The 15,442-nt window shown below is 48.8% G+C and overlaps 1 protein-coding gene and 1 pseudogene across 1 annotated transcript in view; both read right to left on the reverse strand.

The window, feature by feature from the left end:
- The window catches only part of LOC119951992 (sodium- and chloride-dependent neutral and basic amino acid transporter B(0+)-like), a 79,571-nt gene extending 74,934 nt beyond the window's left edge, over window positions 1–4,637 (reverse strand). The window contains exons 1-2 of the mRNA XM_038775442.1: window positions 4,409–4,637; window positions 4,029–4,182 (exon numbers count right to left, since the gene is read on the reverse strand). Of these exons, the coding sequence (XP_038631370.1) occupies window positions 4,029–4,182; window positions 4,409–4,471 (217 nt within the window). The 5' untranslated portion in view covers window positions 4,472–4,637. The remainder of the gene's footprint in view (window positions 1–4,028; window positions 4,183–4,408) is intronic.
- A 9,393-nt stretch (window positions 4,638–14,030) lies between these two features.
- Window positions 14,031–14,238, reverse strand: LOC119952504 (annotated as a pseudogene).
- Between the last annotated feature and the right edge of the window lie 1,204 nt (window positions 14,239–15,442).

Genomic DNA, 15,442 nt, shown 5'->3' on the forward strand with positions numbered 1-15,442 from the left:
CCTACCCCACAAGCATTGGGGTGTGCCCCCACCACACGTAAGGGGGGGGGGGAAACAAATATGGCTCCCTAGAGGGCCGTTTCTGGCACTGCTAACCTGGCATCACCAGGATGGCACTCCAAGTCGGCAGCGCCAGGGGAGAGTACCAGGGCACTGTATCCGCCATGCCCTCAACATCCAAGGAGGCTCTAATTAGATGTGCGCCCCTGGTGTGGTCATTTTTGAAAACCAGTCATGATCCACATGGCCTTAATATCATGTCGGCTGTGTGGGAAAATACATTGAGGAAGTAGTGGCGTCATGCCCCCGAATTATATTATGATGCATGCAAATCAGGGTCACACGCTTCCTGGGCGTTTATCATAGCTTGTTTATCATAGAATTTACAGTGCAGAAGGAGGCCGTTCGGCCAAACGGGTCTGCACCGGCCCTTAGAAAGAGCACCTCACTTAAGCCCATGCCTCCACCCTATCCCAGCAACCCAGTAACCCCATCTAACCTTTTTTGGACACGAAGGGCAATTTAGAATGGCCAATCCACCTAACCTGCACACCTTTGGACTGTGGGAGGAAACCGGAGCATCCGGAGGAAACCCACACAAACACGGGGAGAACGTGCAGACTCCGCACTGACAGTGACCCAAGCTGGGAATCGAACCTAGGACCCTGGAGCTCTGAAGCAACTGTGCTAACCACTGTACTATCGTGCTACCCACCTGAACCACATCTTGTCATCGGAGGGGGGTCAGTGGGGGGACAGGTTAGATCCCAAACCAAAATCTTGCCGGCACAAATCCCGATTTGGCCTCTTGCGAATTTTAGCAGCCATTACAGGATTTGGGCCGAACATGGCAGCTAAATCGCAGCCAATAAATACACTGATCTATATTGCTAGGAAGTTTCTGTAACCTAAAGTATTGTGTGGGAAGGGATGGTTATGGGAAAAGTTCCGAAAATAATTGAAAAGAACCATCCCGTTGTTTGCACATCTTTTTTTAAATATAAATTTAGAATTCGGAAATCGGGACGCCATTTCAAAATTTGTTCCGTTTTGGGAGGTTTGCGCCCTATTTCTTGTTACACATAATATGGAGACATGAACTAAAGCCAATTAGAACGATCTGGTGAATAAAACAAATGGTAGAAAGTTCTGTGCGCCATCTCCGAAGGATTAAGTTGTCCTTGAGAAAGTGCATGGACTCACCAACCTCTGCAAAGCCGGCAGAAGTTGATACCTCCTCTAATTTCCAAGAAAATTTAGTTCATGAATGAAGTTAGTCAGGGAATTGGCCACCTTGTACACTTCACTAGCTAACTGAATCTAGTTAATGGGCACCCGGATCGCAGTGTGGCTGAGAGAAGCCGGGAGACCCCGCTCCTGGCACCTACCTGCCTTGCAATGCCTCACAAAATCTAGGGCTCGATTCTCCGGAAACATTTCTTAGTTCGTTTGTGGCAGGTTTTCAGGGAGGTGTCGACGAGTTCCCCACCGCTATTCAATGACACTTGGTCATTTTTTGGGGCCCTGAGGAGTTTCTCACTTGTTCAGCCCACACTAAAGATGCGATCTACCCAAAAGGGAAACATTCCCGAGCGAGCGAATTTAGCCATGTATTTTCCGGCACTCGCAGTGTTGAATATGGCTATTCAACACAACTCGTTTTGAATAGGGGCCTAAACTAGGAACATGCAGCCGAGGCCGCACATATCCCTGTTGTTTACAAATGGCACCCTGATTTCCTAGGCCCACAAAAAATCTCTGACCTCCCCCCATCCCAAATGCAACAAGGGAAGGTCCCCCTCCCCCACCCCCACACACATGTCAGACAATCTCAGCTGATCTCATGCGTGCAGAAATGCCAACATGGCAGTGCCCCGTCACTGCCACCTGGGCAGTGCTAGACTGACACCCAAGTGGCACTGTGAGGGTGGAAGCCTGGCAGTGCCAGGGTACCAGGGTGGCACTGCCCAGGGGGCACCAGCAATGTCAGGGCACCACCCTACCCAAAGGGCATGCAGCTGGGACCTCCGATCTCCTTGGAGACCCCCATGAGTGCCGTTCTATCTGCTCCCCATTTGTGGGCACCAACACAAAACAGCACTCGCCCGCGGTTCCTGAAGGGAAGAGATTGAATCCCAAAGCCCCAGGTATCACGGCAATCTGCACATTAAAGTGAGAGTTACTCCCTCGCAGTAATATGCAGATTTGCCAAAAACTGATCCCACCCATTGTGGGCGGGATTCCCCTTGCAACGTCTCTTGCGCTGAATCTTGCGAGGCGTTGCGAGCTGGGTAGATCCCAGGAATGGTGTCTCCCAGCTTTCACCGGCCACCACGGCGAGCTACTTTTCCGGCACAGCGTGGCGGGAAGAACAGGCCTTTAGGAGTATTTTTAGCACTGGGGAGCTGAACTCAGAGCTTGTGTCCCCCACAGCCCCCACCCATGGGAAATGTCACCCCCCCCTCCCCCCCCCCCCCGCCCACACACGTGCGCTCTACCCCACACCCCCCCAAGTGAGGACATCCTGCTATGGGTTCCTGGAGGCACCCCCCTCTTCAGCCCTCCCCAAGCACCCCTACAGCACCCCCTCCATTCCAGGCGCCCCACCCGTCATCCCCCCCAAACTCCCGGAGACCCCTACTTTCACACCCCCACCCTCCACCGTCCTTTCATGGGTTGGCCTCTCAAGGCCCCTGACCCTCAGCAGTGGCACCTTGGCAGCTGGGCACCTTGCACTGGCACCCTGGCACCCAGAAAAAGCACCAGCTAGCTTGGCAGTGCCAAGGTACCAGCTGGTCAGTGCCAACGTGCGCGCATTCCAGGGGGAGGGCCAGAGGGCCACCCTTCACCTACCCTGACCACCTAGGGGTCTCTGATTGCCCAGGGGCCCCCCAGGATGCCGTTACGCCTGGTCCACGTTTATAACCGGATTAGACTCGCACCATTCGGACTCTGATGCCTCGCCAGATCTGAGTAAACGCTGCGAGGTGTAAAGACTGTCCGGAAGCACGTGAGAGGGCTCTCCCGGAATTCACTGGAACCACCTCGCTCAAGGAAGTGTGCAACGCGGCCTTCGGACCACGCGCTAATGTGATCTCGCGAAACATTGCGATATGAATCCTGCCCGTTGTGACCGGGATCACTTAGAACTTAGAACAGTACAGCACAGAACAGGCCCTTCGGCCCTCAATGTTGTGCCAAGCAATGATCACCCTACTCAAACCTACACATCCACCCTATACCCGTAACCCAATAACCCCCCCCCTTAACCTAACTTTTTTTTTTAGGACACTACGGGCAATTTAGCATGGCCAATCCACCTAACCCGCACGTCTTTGGAATGTGGGAGGAAACCGGAGCACCCGGAGGAAACCCACGCACACACGGGGAGGACATGCAGACTCCGCACAGACAGTGACCCAGCCGGGAATCGAAGCTGGGACCCTGGGGCTGTGAAGCATTTATGCTAACCACTATGCTACTGTGCTGCCCATCTATGCTACCGTGCTGCCCATCACTTTTGCCCGAGACGCTGCTGGTGCCTTGGTGTCTAGGTGGCACTGTCAGCTGGCAGGGTCACTTTCAGGGTGCCAGGTTTTAAAAACTTATTCCGAAGTAATCATCAATTCTAAAACCCAGCAGGGCTCATTGATCTGTGGTTTAAATACCATCTATTTGACATATCACACTTTTGACTATAAACACATTTCTTGAAGTGTTTGTGACATATCAATCATTTTTGGAAATTTAAATCTCACTCTTCACATTCTCTGACTTTGTCGGTATAAGACAGGAAGGGGCCGATGGATTACTTTCTTTATTCATTTTCTCTTTACTTCATGAAGACACTTCTTAAACCTTCCCTAGCATTCAAGGTTGCTAGTTCCTTATACCAACATGGTTCAAACATACATTATTTATCTAGTACAATAAAGGGTTCATTGAATTTAATCTCTTTCACAATTCAGTGAATTGTTCCACTATAATTTCTGTCTTTTTCTCCCCTGCACTTTGAATTTACTAAGTACCTCCTCCATTTTTGTAAGCCAGGTAAGGGAATCTCCAGACGTTGCCCAGACCCACAGCATAACCGATCATTGACAGCAAATAGTCAGCCTTCGAGGACCAGTTGCCCCGCTCCACATTCTCGTCACTTCCATCCACCTGTTCATCTGTGACTACCTGGGAGCGAGAGAGGAAATGACTGACTCAGAAATGAGACTTTCTCAGACTAGGACTCAAACATAAACGTGTTTACCCACTACAGAAACATTCTCCATTCAGCAGTAATTGGTTTGCAGTTTGAACCACCCTGAACAGCACAGAGAGACTCTGTGATTCATAACAACCAAAATCTGCAAATCGTCAAAACGTCTCAGGATTTGATGTAAGTTTACTATTTACTCACTGTGTCCCCTGGAAGGTGATTATTCTTTGAGAAACCAGGTAGCTCGATCTCTTTCTTGTCCATTTTTGGACAATTGGTGAATGATTCTTCTGTTTATTGGGGGTCAAGATGGAAAACCCAGGAGTTTTGGTGTCCGACGATCTTCTAGCTTTATATTGCTCAAGATTGTTATGAATGAATCAACTTCACGAAAGGTAATGACTCTTGCAGCCAAATCCCAGTTCCTTATGTGCAATTTAAAAGGGGAGTATCTCTATTCACTCAGCTCATGATGACATCCAAGTTGCCAGAGTATTTCTACTATTAATAGATTAATCTGCCAGCTCAACATTTTTAATTGTAGGGTATATGTATGAGTTCCAGAACAGACAGAATCAAGTGTAGTTATTCTGCATCTACATGTTTCGCAAAACTAACATTTTGAAGGGAAAGTACCTGCTGCAATCACAGCGCAGCTAAAGCAGAACTGTATTTGCTTTAAAAAAAAGGAGAGTAGAAACTGAAAGGAAATCCACTGCTGCCTGAGTTCTTTGTACACTTTAAAGTTTTAAATCCCAGTTGTGCTCCAGTTATTTTGAATCTCCTGACTTCACTCCCGAGTGACCTCACATCTACCATTTCAGTTGTACTTGTGGGATTTATGTTGAGTCACAGGATGAGTATTGTTAACTCCAAAGAGCTTGGAGCCAATTGTCCTTAAAATTATGTTAGTCATATTAGTGAACAGAAGATTTTTCAATTAATTTGAGGTACATCAAATTAATTCATTTATGACAAGACAAAATAGAAAACAGTTCACCAATGCTTCAGGTGTTTCATTGCAAATATCACTGCAATTGTTAATGGAATTTTATTTTGTGTTTAATGGAAAGATTTAATTGGGATTACCAGAGGTCCAGAAAAGTGGCCTTTGGAGTTGCTTTTTAACTGCTCAAATTATATTTTCAAAGTGAATCCCATCTCCAAAATCTTTATAATGAGTGAAATGATTGAAGAAACAAGCTGTGTCATTTTAATCATTAACAAAGAATGTTATATAATATTGGATTAGTGTCATATTGCTTGATAATTCTGTGTCTTTGGTAGTTTTATAATTCTGGTGATTTGTGCTGATTTGTCCCTTTAAGGGCAACACAGCGGAGTAAGGGTGACCTGGCTTAGGGAGCAATCCGGATGGAGAGTGGGTAATCACCACAGGCGGTTGTGTCCTCTCTTAGGCATGTAGTGGACTGGGTCCAGCCGTGTGGAAGCTGTCCTACTGTACAATTCTTCTTTTTATGAAATACCTTTTGTATTCCCAATGAAGTCTGTGGAAATGCATCAATACAATAATGTACCAGTCCGACATTAGTGTTTGAACAGAAACTTGCAAAAGCAGCATATCCAGTGAAGCAGGATTTTCCCTCAATCTTTTCCAGAATATATTTTCTCATTATATGACAGCATTTTATGGGTGATAAAGATGGGATCCTGCTTCTCTCTTCAATAAGCGACAGAAATTGTTATGTATGCTTGTGGTGTTTATTAAAAGAAGATGATTATAATCTGGAGTGGTATGAAGCACAGTACGAAGTCCATGAATTATTCCTTAATCTGATTAAAATGCTAATAATTAAAAAAAAACACAATTTCAAGGGGAAGGAAATAAGCATTCCTATTTGGCCTGAGCTTTCACGGAAGAACAGCAACAAGGCCATGGAATGATTTGAAAACTCGAATGAGGATTTCAAAATCAAGACGTGCTTGACTGGGAGAAAAATTAGCACAGGGATGAACGAGACTTTACAGAAGTTTAAAGATGGGCCAGCAGAGTGCTCAATTACCTCAAGTTAAAGAAAGTAGAATGTGGGAGACTAGCCAATATTGGAATCATCAAGGTTAAAGGTAACGGAGGAGTGAATGAGGGTTTCAGCAATAGATAAACTGAGACAGGAGCAAAGTTGGGTGATGTTATGGAGGTGGAAATAGTTGATCTTAGTGATGACATGATTGAGGCTTGATTTTCATCTTGGGGTAAATTTGGCACCAAGTTTGTGAACAGACTGGTTTCAGTACAGTCTGTTGCCAGAGAATTTCTGTACATTATAATGATCCTGGAGTCATTTGTCAGGTTTACTCAGGTATAATTGCCCTCCAGTGATCACTTCCAGTCTGGTTTCACCCACTGCTTAAATTATATGACTCACGAATTCCAGGGCAGAACGGGAAAAGTGAGACGGGAAAACATTCAGATACAGAGGTCAGCACCTAAATCCTATTCCGTTTCTGAAAATTATTGAATTGAAGATCATGCGGGTCACAGATCAGAGACTTTCACATTTGTATTCTTATATCCACCTCATGGCTCCGAGGACCTGTGTTCGACCCCGGCCCCGAGTCACTGCCTGTGTGGAGTTTGCACATGCTCCCCGTGTCTGTGTGGGTCTCATCCCCACAACCCAAAAAGATGTGCAGGGTAGGTGAATTGGCCACGCTAAATTGCCCCATAATTAGAAATCGGGTACTCTAAGTTTATTTAAAAACAAATGAATTCTTATATCCACTCCAGTTGTTTGAGTCTGATAGGAACAGGAGTAGGCCATTCAGCCCCTCGAGCCTGTCCCACCATTCAATGAGATCAAGTCTGATCTGTGACCTAACTCCATATACAAAGAACAAAGAAAAGTACAGCACAGGAACAGGCCTTTTGGCCCTCCAAGCCTACAACGACCATGCTCCCCATCTAACCTAAAACTTTTTACACTTCTGAGATCTGTATCCCTCTATTCCCATCCTATTCATCTATTTATCAAGATGCCCCTTAAACATCACTATCGTACCAGCTTCCACCACCTCCTCCAGCAGTGAGTTCCAGGCACCCACTACCCTCTGTGTAAAAAACTTCCCTCGCACATCTCCTCTAAACTTTGCCCCTCGCACCTTGAGCCTATGCCCCCTAGTAATTGACCTTTCCACCCAGGGAAAAATTCTCACTATCCACTCTGTCCATGCCCCTCATAATTTTGTAGACTTCTATGCCACTCAACCGCCGTCATTCCAGTGAGAACAAACCGAGTTTATCCAACCTCTCCTCATAGCTAATTCCCTCCATACCAGGCAACATCCTCGTAAACCTCTTTGGGACCCTCTCCAAAACCTCCTTCTGGTAATGTGACGACCAGAATTGAACACTATGGGCGCGATTCTCTGGCCTCATTACGCTCTCCCTCAAGCGTAATAAGGCCGGTGAATAGTGGGAGAGGTCAAAAACGATATCTATGCCAAGCGGCAAACGGAAAACAGAAATTATCACCACTTAATCCCCATTTCCATACAATTAGTGAGAGTGACCCCATAACCAACGGCCTCCTGTCAGTCAGCGGCCTCCCCAGCACGTGATCACGGGGGTGCCGATTAGTACTCCTTTTGAAAAGTGTGAACCTGGCAGATGGGCCTCTGTGGGGAGCTGAGGAGGTGAGTAGCCATCTTTGCCCTCAGGCAAAGAGTCCGGGGATGCGATGCATGGAATGTTGGGCAACGGGTCCGGGGGGTCAGCCAGCATTGCAGAAGGAAGCGACAGAGGCATCATAATGGGGTTTGCAAAAAAGGTGTTTAATGTGTTGCACAAATTCCACTTCCGATGGTGCCGCACCCTCTCACCCCCCCTACCAACCCCTACTTACCCACCCCATTCCTGTCCCCCTCTCCCGGTGCCCTCAGTGATCCTTGATGTGCTAGGCCCTCCTAGCTCTACCACTACGTCTTGGTGCTTCCCTAGGATGCACATCAGAGGTGGAGGCAGCCAACTGCTTACCTCGTCCTGTGGTCTTCGATGCCCCTGGCGGGTGTCCCCTGGGGCAGGAAGGCCCCGACTCACTTGTTGGCGGCACATGCACAGCCGTGCCGCCCAGTCCCCTGTGCTGACTGTGAGACGCGCCCTCATCACAGGAGCTGGTGGCCACCATCTCCAGTCCATGAGGCAGGTCCAGCTTGGCACCCGACATCCCTCCTCCCGATCTTGCCCAAAGGGCCCTGGGGTTCACCTTGGGTCGTAGGGGCAGCTGGTTCATGCCCCGGCTGCCGCTGTATCATCTGGCTCTGCCAGCCCTGGCTGTTCCCTACGGTTTGCACCATCGGTTTGACGCCCTCGGCGATGCTCCTCAGTGACTGGGACATGCTCTGCAGCACCTCAGCCATGCCCACCTGCGGCTGAGACAAGCCCCGCAATGCCTTGGCCATACCCATCTGAGAGTGGGACATGTCCTGCAGAACTTCACCAAGGTCTGCCTGGTACTGGGTGACATCACCCAGCAAGTCGGACATTCTGCCAAGACCCTCAGCCTGGCCGTCACCGACTGCGTGACGCCTTGGACACCTTCATCATGGTGCCGACGTCGTGCACCAGGCTGTCCACTGTGGTCGCCACCCTAGCAGAGTTGGCCTCAGTGCCAATCATTGTCGTCGCCATCGTCTGCTCCCTTAGCCTCTGGGACTCCTGCAAGCAGCTGTGTATCTGCTGGAGTGATGTTGACATCTCCCTCTGGATGCCCAGGTTGGTCCCTATCGTCTCCATTAGCTCCGGGTAATTCTGAACCACAGGCTCCGCATCAGGCTGGGACCCAGCTAGGTCCTCGGATCCGGCAGGCCTCCGACTGCTGTCTCACCTGGGGGTTCCTGCCTCCACCTGATGTACATCATCAGCGGTGTGATACTCACCAGATTGTACCCCCTAAGCCTGACCACTAACATGTCCCACTGAGGAAGCGTGCATCTGTGCTGGTGGAGGGTGGGGATGACAGCTGTGCCCCGACTACGGTTGCAACCTCGGAGTCAGGAGAGGGGCCGCCCATGGGCCGGCGCCGTTGGCTGGAAGACCTGTGGGAAAAGGGACATGTGGTTAATGGGAGGGGTGGGTCAGTCAGTAAGGCAATCACTACTCACATTTGACAGGTCCCCCCGGGTGAAACCCGGTATTTCCTCAGCTCCTCGGCACCCGCCAGCTTCCGCGTAGCTGACCAATCTATCCTCAGCCACACTGGTCACATCCAGGGCCCGCTCCTCGAAGGAAGTGAGGATACGTATGTCTGGCACCCCTCTGCCAGTCAGGCCCCCTCCCGATTGATTATGGGAGAGCTTTCCTGAGGTGACACAGAGGATATCGTTAGCCACACGTGAATTTCATGGTGGTGGGGGGGGGGGGGGGGGGGGGGGGTGTAGTGGGGGGGAGGGGGTTGGGGAGTGGGGGCAAAGGGAGTGCTGAGGGGTCACATGGGGAGTTGGGGAGTGGATACTCCCATGGGAGGGTGGTGGGTGTTAGTGTCTACTCACTCGTGCTGCCTGCTGCAGGCCGTTGACCTTTTTTTCGACACCGAAAGTCAGTCCTCCTGGTCATACTGGTCATTAGGGCAGCACGGTAGCATTGTGGATAGCACAATTGCTTCACAGCTCCAGGGTCCCAGGTTCGATTCCGGCTTGGGTCACTGTCTGTGCGGAGTCTGAACATCCTCCCCGTGTGTGCGTGGGTTTCCTCCGGGTGCTCTGGTTTCCTCCCACAGCCCAAAGATGTGCAGGTTAGGTGCATTGGCCATGATAAATTGCCTCAGTGTCCAAAATTGCCCTTAGTGTTGGGTGGGGTTATTGGGGTATGGGGATAGGGTGGAGGTGTTGACCTTGAGTATGGTGCTCTTTCCAAGAGCCAGTGCAGACTCGATGGGCTGAATGGCCTCCTTCTGCACTGTAAATGCTATGATACTCCCTGAGTTGAGAGCTGCCACTACCTAGGCAGAACTGGCTGCCTTGTGGCTGACTCTCCGGGACCCCTCTGGGGAACAGGGCACTCCTCCTGGCTTCCTCATGTCAGCATCTCCAAATCTTGGGGCTAGTCTTGTGAGCACCATTATTATGAGCTGGCTGGGGTTGACTGAACAAGTGCAGCTTAAGTGCTGCTCCACTTTGTTAGCGGGGATCTGGCGAGCGTGGTCCCAGCGAATCAGCTGGCAAGCCTTAATTTGCGACGAGAAGCTTGTGAGGCCTCATTAAGTGGACCAATTAACGTTGAATTATTTTGCTGGCCTCACTGGGCTGAGCGCCGTGAAGCTTGTGAGTTTTCCCGCTCACTACCACATTTAGAAAATTGCCCTTAGTGTTGGGTGGGGTTACTGGGTTATGGGGATAGGGTGGAGGTGTTGACCTTGGGTAGGGTGCTCTTTCCAAGAGCCGGTGCAGACTCGATGGGCCGAATGGCCTCCTTCTGCAATGTAAATTCTATGAATTCTATGAATGTGGTGCAATTTTCGTAAATGTTCTGCATCGACCTCAGTACATTGGCTCCGTTTGAATTGTTTTCACTGTCACGTTTTTGCCTTCCTTTCAGTCAATCTTACAGCCTGTGCACCCTGAGATTTCTAGCTCATCAGAACCCGATTGGGATCAACTTAGTGGGACCCGACCTCCCCTTCACAAAACTATGCTGCCTCTCACTAATGCATCCAAATGGGAGTAAACCCTGTCTCGAAGAATTCTCTCCAATGATTTCCCTACCACTGACATAAAGCTGACCGGCTGTGTTCAGTAACATCTCCCTGCCTGCTCTTCCTCTAAGTCTTACTGGCCCTATTCTCTAGTTTCCCTCAGTTTGACATATTACTCCAGTTCCCACCCCCCCCTTCCACACTAGTTTAAACCTCGCGTGTGACACGAGCAAACCTCGTCGCCAGGATATTTACGCCCCTCCAGTTTAGATGCAACCTGTCCTTTTTATACAGGTTTTACCTGCCCCAGAAGAGACCCCAATGGTCCAGATATCGGAAACCCTCCTTTCTACACCAGCTGTTTAGCCTCGTGATTAGCTGTACTATTTTCATATTTCTAGCCTCACTGGAACGTGGAACAGGGAGTAATCCTGAGATTACAATCCTAGGTCCTGTTTTTAACTTTGCACCTGACTCGCACTGCAGGACCTCATCAATCTTCCTGCTTATGTCGTGAGTACCAATATGTAACAGGACCTCTGGCTGTTCACTATGCCCCTTCAGAATACCACATTCAGAAGCATCCTGGATTCTGGCATCAGAGTGGCAACGTATTGTCCTGGAGTATCTTTCAGGTCCACATAAGTGCCTAACTGTGCACCTGACCATTGAGTCCCCTCTAACTATAACTCTTCTGCACTTTGTCCCTTGTTGTTGAACTACAGAGCCAGTTGTGGTGCCACTGTTCTGGATGCTGTTGTTTTCCCCTGATAGGCCATTCCCCCCCAACAGTATCCAAAATGGTATACTTGTTAGAGAGAGGGACAGCCACAGGGGGATCCTGGACTGACTGCCTGCCCCTTCTAGCGGTCACCCATCGAGTCTCCTGAACCTTGGCTTTAGCCACATCTCTAAAACTCCTGCCAATGACATTTCCGCCTCCTGCATGCTCCTAAGTGCATCCAACTGCTGCTCTAACCAATCCATGCGATCTGTGAGGAGCTGCAATTGGGTGAACTTCCTACAGATGTAGTTGTCCGGAATGCTGGAAGTTCCATGGACTTCCCACATCTGACGAGTGAAGCATTTTACCCCTCTCACTGTCATTTCTAGAATTAACTAATAAATTAATTTAAAAATAAATACTTATTCAATTGAAATAAGTTAGCGAACTACATGCTCCCAGTGCTAGATTTCTACTATAAATGTAAAATGCTAAATACAGTAAACGCTTGCCTTTGGTTTAGATACCGCCTTACTATTATGATTAAGTAATTTATTAATTCATTAATTAGTTTAACGATGTTTTTTTTTCAAATTAAAACAAATCATAGCTTTCCTGTGATGTTATTTTTTCAGTTTTTTTCCCCTGAGGTCAGTCACTTTGTTTATCATCGGCTGGAACTCCGCCCTCCGACTCTGCTCCCAGTCAGCTGCACTCTTTGAAAACGCCCCACTCCCCACACTGAGTAAATGGAGGAAATGAAAGGAGCACCTCGCTCCCTCCTCACCGAACTCCCTCAGTCACCTGACTTCGGCCCATCTCCTTCAGTATCTTTGCTTCACAAAAGTCCATCTACCTTAGATTTAAAATGATCAACGGGTTTGGCTTTAATTGCTGTTTCGGGGAGAGAGTTCAAAACATCTACTACCTTTTGACCAAAAAGATTCTTCCTAACACCTCTCCTGAATGGTCTAGCCCAAATCTTTAGACGATGCTCCCTAGTTTTAGAATCTCCACCCAGTGGAAGTCGTAGAATTTACAGTGAAGGGGGCCATTCGGCCCATCAAATCTGTAACGGCCCTTGGAAAGAGCACCCCACAACTCCACCCCATCCCTATAATGCAGTAACCCCACCTGAAGTTTTTGGATACTAAGGGGCAATTTAGCATGGCAAATCCAACTAACCTGCACATCTTTGGACTGTGGGAGGAAACCAGACCACACGGAGGAAACCCACGCAACACGGGGAGAACATGCAGACTCTGCACAGACAGTGACCCCAAGCTGGGAATCGAACCTGAGACCCCGGAGCTGTGAAGCAACAGTGCGAACCACTGTGTTACCATGCTGCCCATGTCTTGAAGCTAGGAGCAATAAATGACAAAAAGTCAATGTAATCAAAGAACCATAGAGTTATCTTGCTTAGCAATGCATTTACATATTTCATTTTGTTGTGATCCCAATTGATGTTATAACTGGACAGGAAGATCCCAGAATGGTTTGCATTCGAAATTCAGTCCATGCTTTATGAATGACACCTTAAAACAAAACTTCCGCTCCACCTTTAACAGTGAATCCAGTCCAGGGCCTACCACTCCTTTAGGATTTATTTATCTTGACTATTGTGCAAACTTCTCAAAATTACTTTAACTCACAATTCCCAGACTAGAAAGACAAAATGTTTCATCTACCTCAGATGTCTGATGTCACATTTTAAATCTAGGTACTGAAATTGTCTGTCTAACTCAGAACACTTTGCTTACTCTTCCTTAAATTCCTCTGAACAATACTTTGGTCTCCGTTCTCTTAACTATACATGTCTTAAACGTTCTTTCTGCCCCAATCCCCAGGTTATCTGGATTGTATCCTGTTGCTTAGGATGCTTGCATCTTTGCAACTCTCTTGTTGTGTCCTGCTTCTCCTGGCAGAGATGAGAGAGGTTCATTCCTCATTGTTCTGTCTCCAACTGCCCACAAAGACAGCCAAAACCAAAACTTAAAAAGTCTCTACTTTATAAGGCCCTAGTTGCTAAGCAACACCCACATGCTTGCCTTTTATTTATTTTTCACACTTTAGTACTCTCTAAGCATAACAGAAACACAGTTGGAACTTAACCAGCCCCATGTATGCAAACACCTTTGTCCAGCATGGGTCTAACTAAAAGTTTTACCCTTCCACGCACAGAAACATGAAATTACACCCACTTAAAACTATTCCTTATTTCTAATATTTACCAAAATAAATATAAATCCCTTGAAGCTACCTTTGTTTTCCTAACAATTTACACAATGTATTTAAATCAAATCGCATGTATATCCCAATGAATGCAGAGTTGGAGACGTACCTTGAACTACTGGAAATGTTTTGATGATGACAGGGACGATATTGAAAGCATTAAGTCCTTTCTGCAGAGAAGAAGATGTGGTCCAAGAGCTGTCAATCATGGTGAGATATTTGTTTTGATACTTTTTCTGAGTTACAAAGCCAGAGCTCAGAATGTGGACAGGGGCGAACCCCTAATCCAGCTCCTTGCCTGTTCCAAAAACCAATTCAAATTGAATCCAATTCATGGTCCCCACAAGAGAGACATACCAGATCTGAGCCAAAAGGCCAAGCAGATACTACACTTGATCTTAGCCAAAGGGCCGAGAAGCGATCATGCCAAGATATTTAAACACATTGTGGTTAGTTTCACAGCTGGGTACTTGAGATCCATTCAAGTGTGAAGGGAAATTAAATTAAACAATCCAGACAGCTGGCTTTGTGCAAGTTGTCATTCAGAGCCTAGTAAAACCAATTTCACATTGATGTAACTGAAAGTCTTGCAGTGAAGGTGGTGTGGGGGTGGGAGGGTGGGCTGAGGGTGGTGTGGGGTGAGGGTGGGGTGGAGCTAAGGGGGGTATTTCAACACACGTGCCAGGGGGAACCGCTACTCAGCGTAGTCTCACTGCCTCGCCCGTGGCAGTAGTTCACCCCAGCGACCTCCCTTTCCTCTGGGCCAGCAGCCACATTCAGAGTCCTCTGTTCGGCCACGGTGAGGGGCCACAGGTTTGATAGTCCCCCTCCAGTCTTCTCCCGCTCCCGGTGGTTGTGCGCGGCCTTCTCATGGAGGGGGTGCGCGGTGGTGTGTGGAAAGGCATACAACAAAACTTTTAGATGGTCCGATGCATGCAGCCCAGGGGTTGGGTAGATAGTGGCCTTAGTGGCCAGGGCACCTGGCCATGGCGGTTGGCATGAGTGCTGGCATGTGGGGCAGGATGGGGGTTTGGCGGTTCCCCCGGGGTGGAGGGGCTGGGTTACGGGTGTGTGTGGGGCGGGGTAGTGCGAGGGGTATGGAGCAGCCAGCTCACACTGGCTGCCCTGAGAAGGTTGCGGAGATTCTTCGGCACTGCATGCTAGTCCAGGCTAAGTTGCCCATGGAGCTGACCACCTCTGCCACCTGCGCCCAGACATGGTGAATGGCGGCCTTCCTCCCGGGCCGGGGTATCGGGCCAGCCTCCTCTCCTATGCTGCGTCCAGGAGGGTCGCCAGTCCCTGAACCGTGACGCTGCTCTCCTTCCAGCCATCTTGTTGGCTGGGACGGTGCGTGTGGGGGGAAGGACCGTTTATGTGCGGCTGCAGCGATGGAGCCTCATGAGTGCCAATCACGGACCCGACGACGTTTTTCGTGGAATTCATTGTGTTCCATGTGGCGCCGGTGCTAGCCCATTAAATGTTGCTGGATCGGTTCAGGTGTTGGGCTGATTTCTTTGTCATAAAACTCCACACATCCTCTGTTGGCATCAACACTTAGCCTCAGAAATGGAGAATCCAGCCCCATGTCTGCCAAATGGAGAATTCAACCCCTGGTGGATGATGGGG

Source organism: Scyliorhinus canicula, chromosome 17, assembly GCF_902713615.1.
Source record: "Scyliorhinus canicula chromosome 17, sScyCan1.1, whole genome shotgun sequence".
In the NCBI taxonomy this organism is placed as follows: Eukaryota; Metazoa; Chordata; class Chondrichthyes; order Carcharhiniformes; family Scyliorhinidae; genus Scyliorhinus; species Scyliorhinus canicula.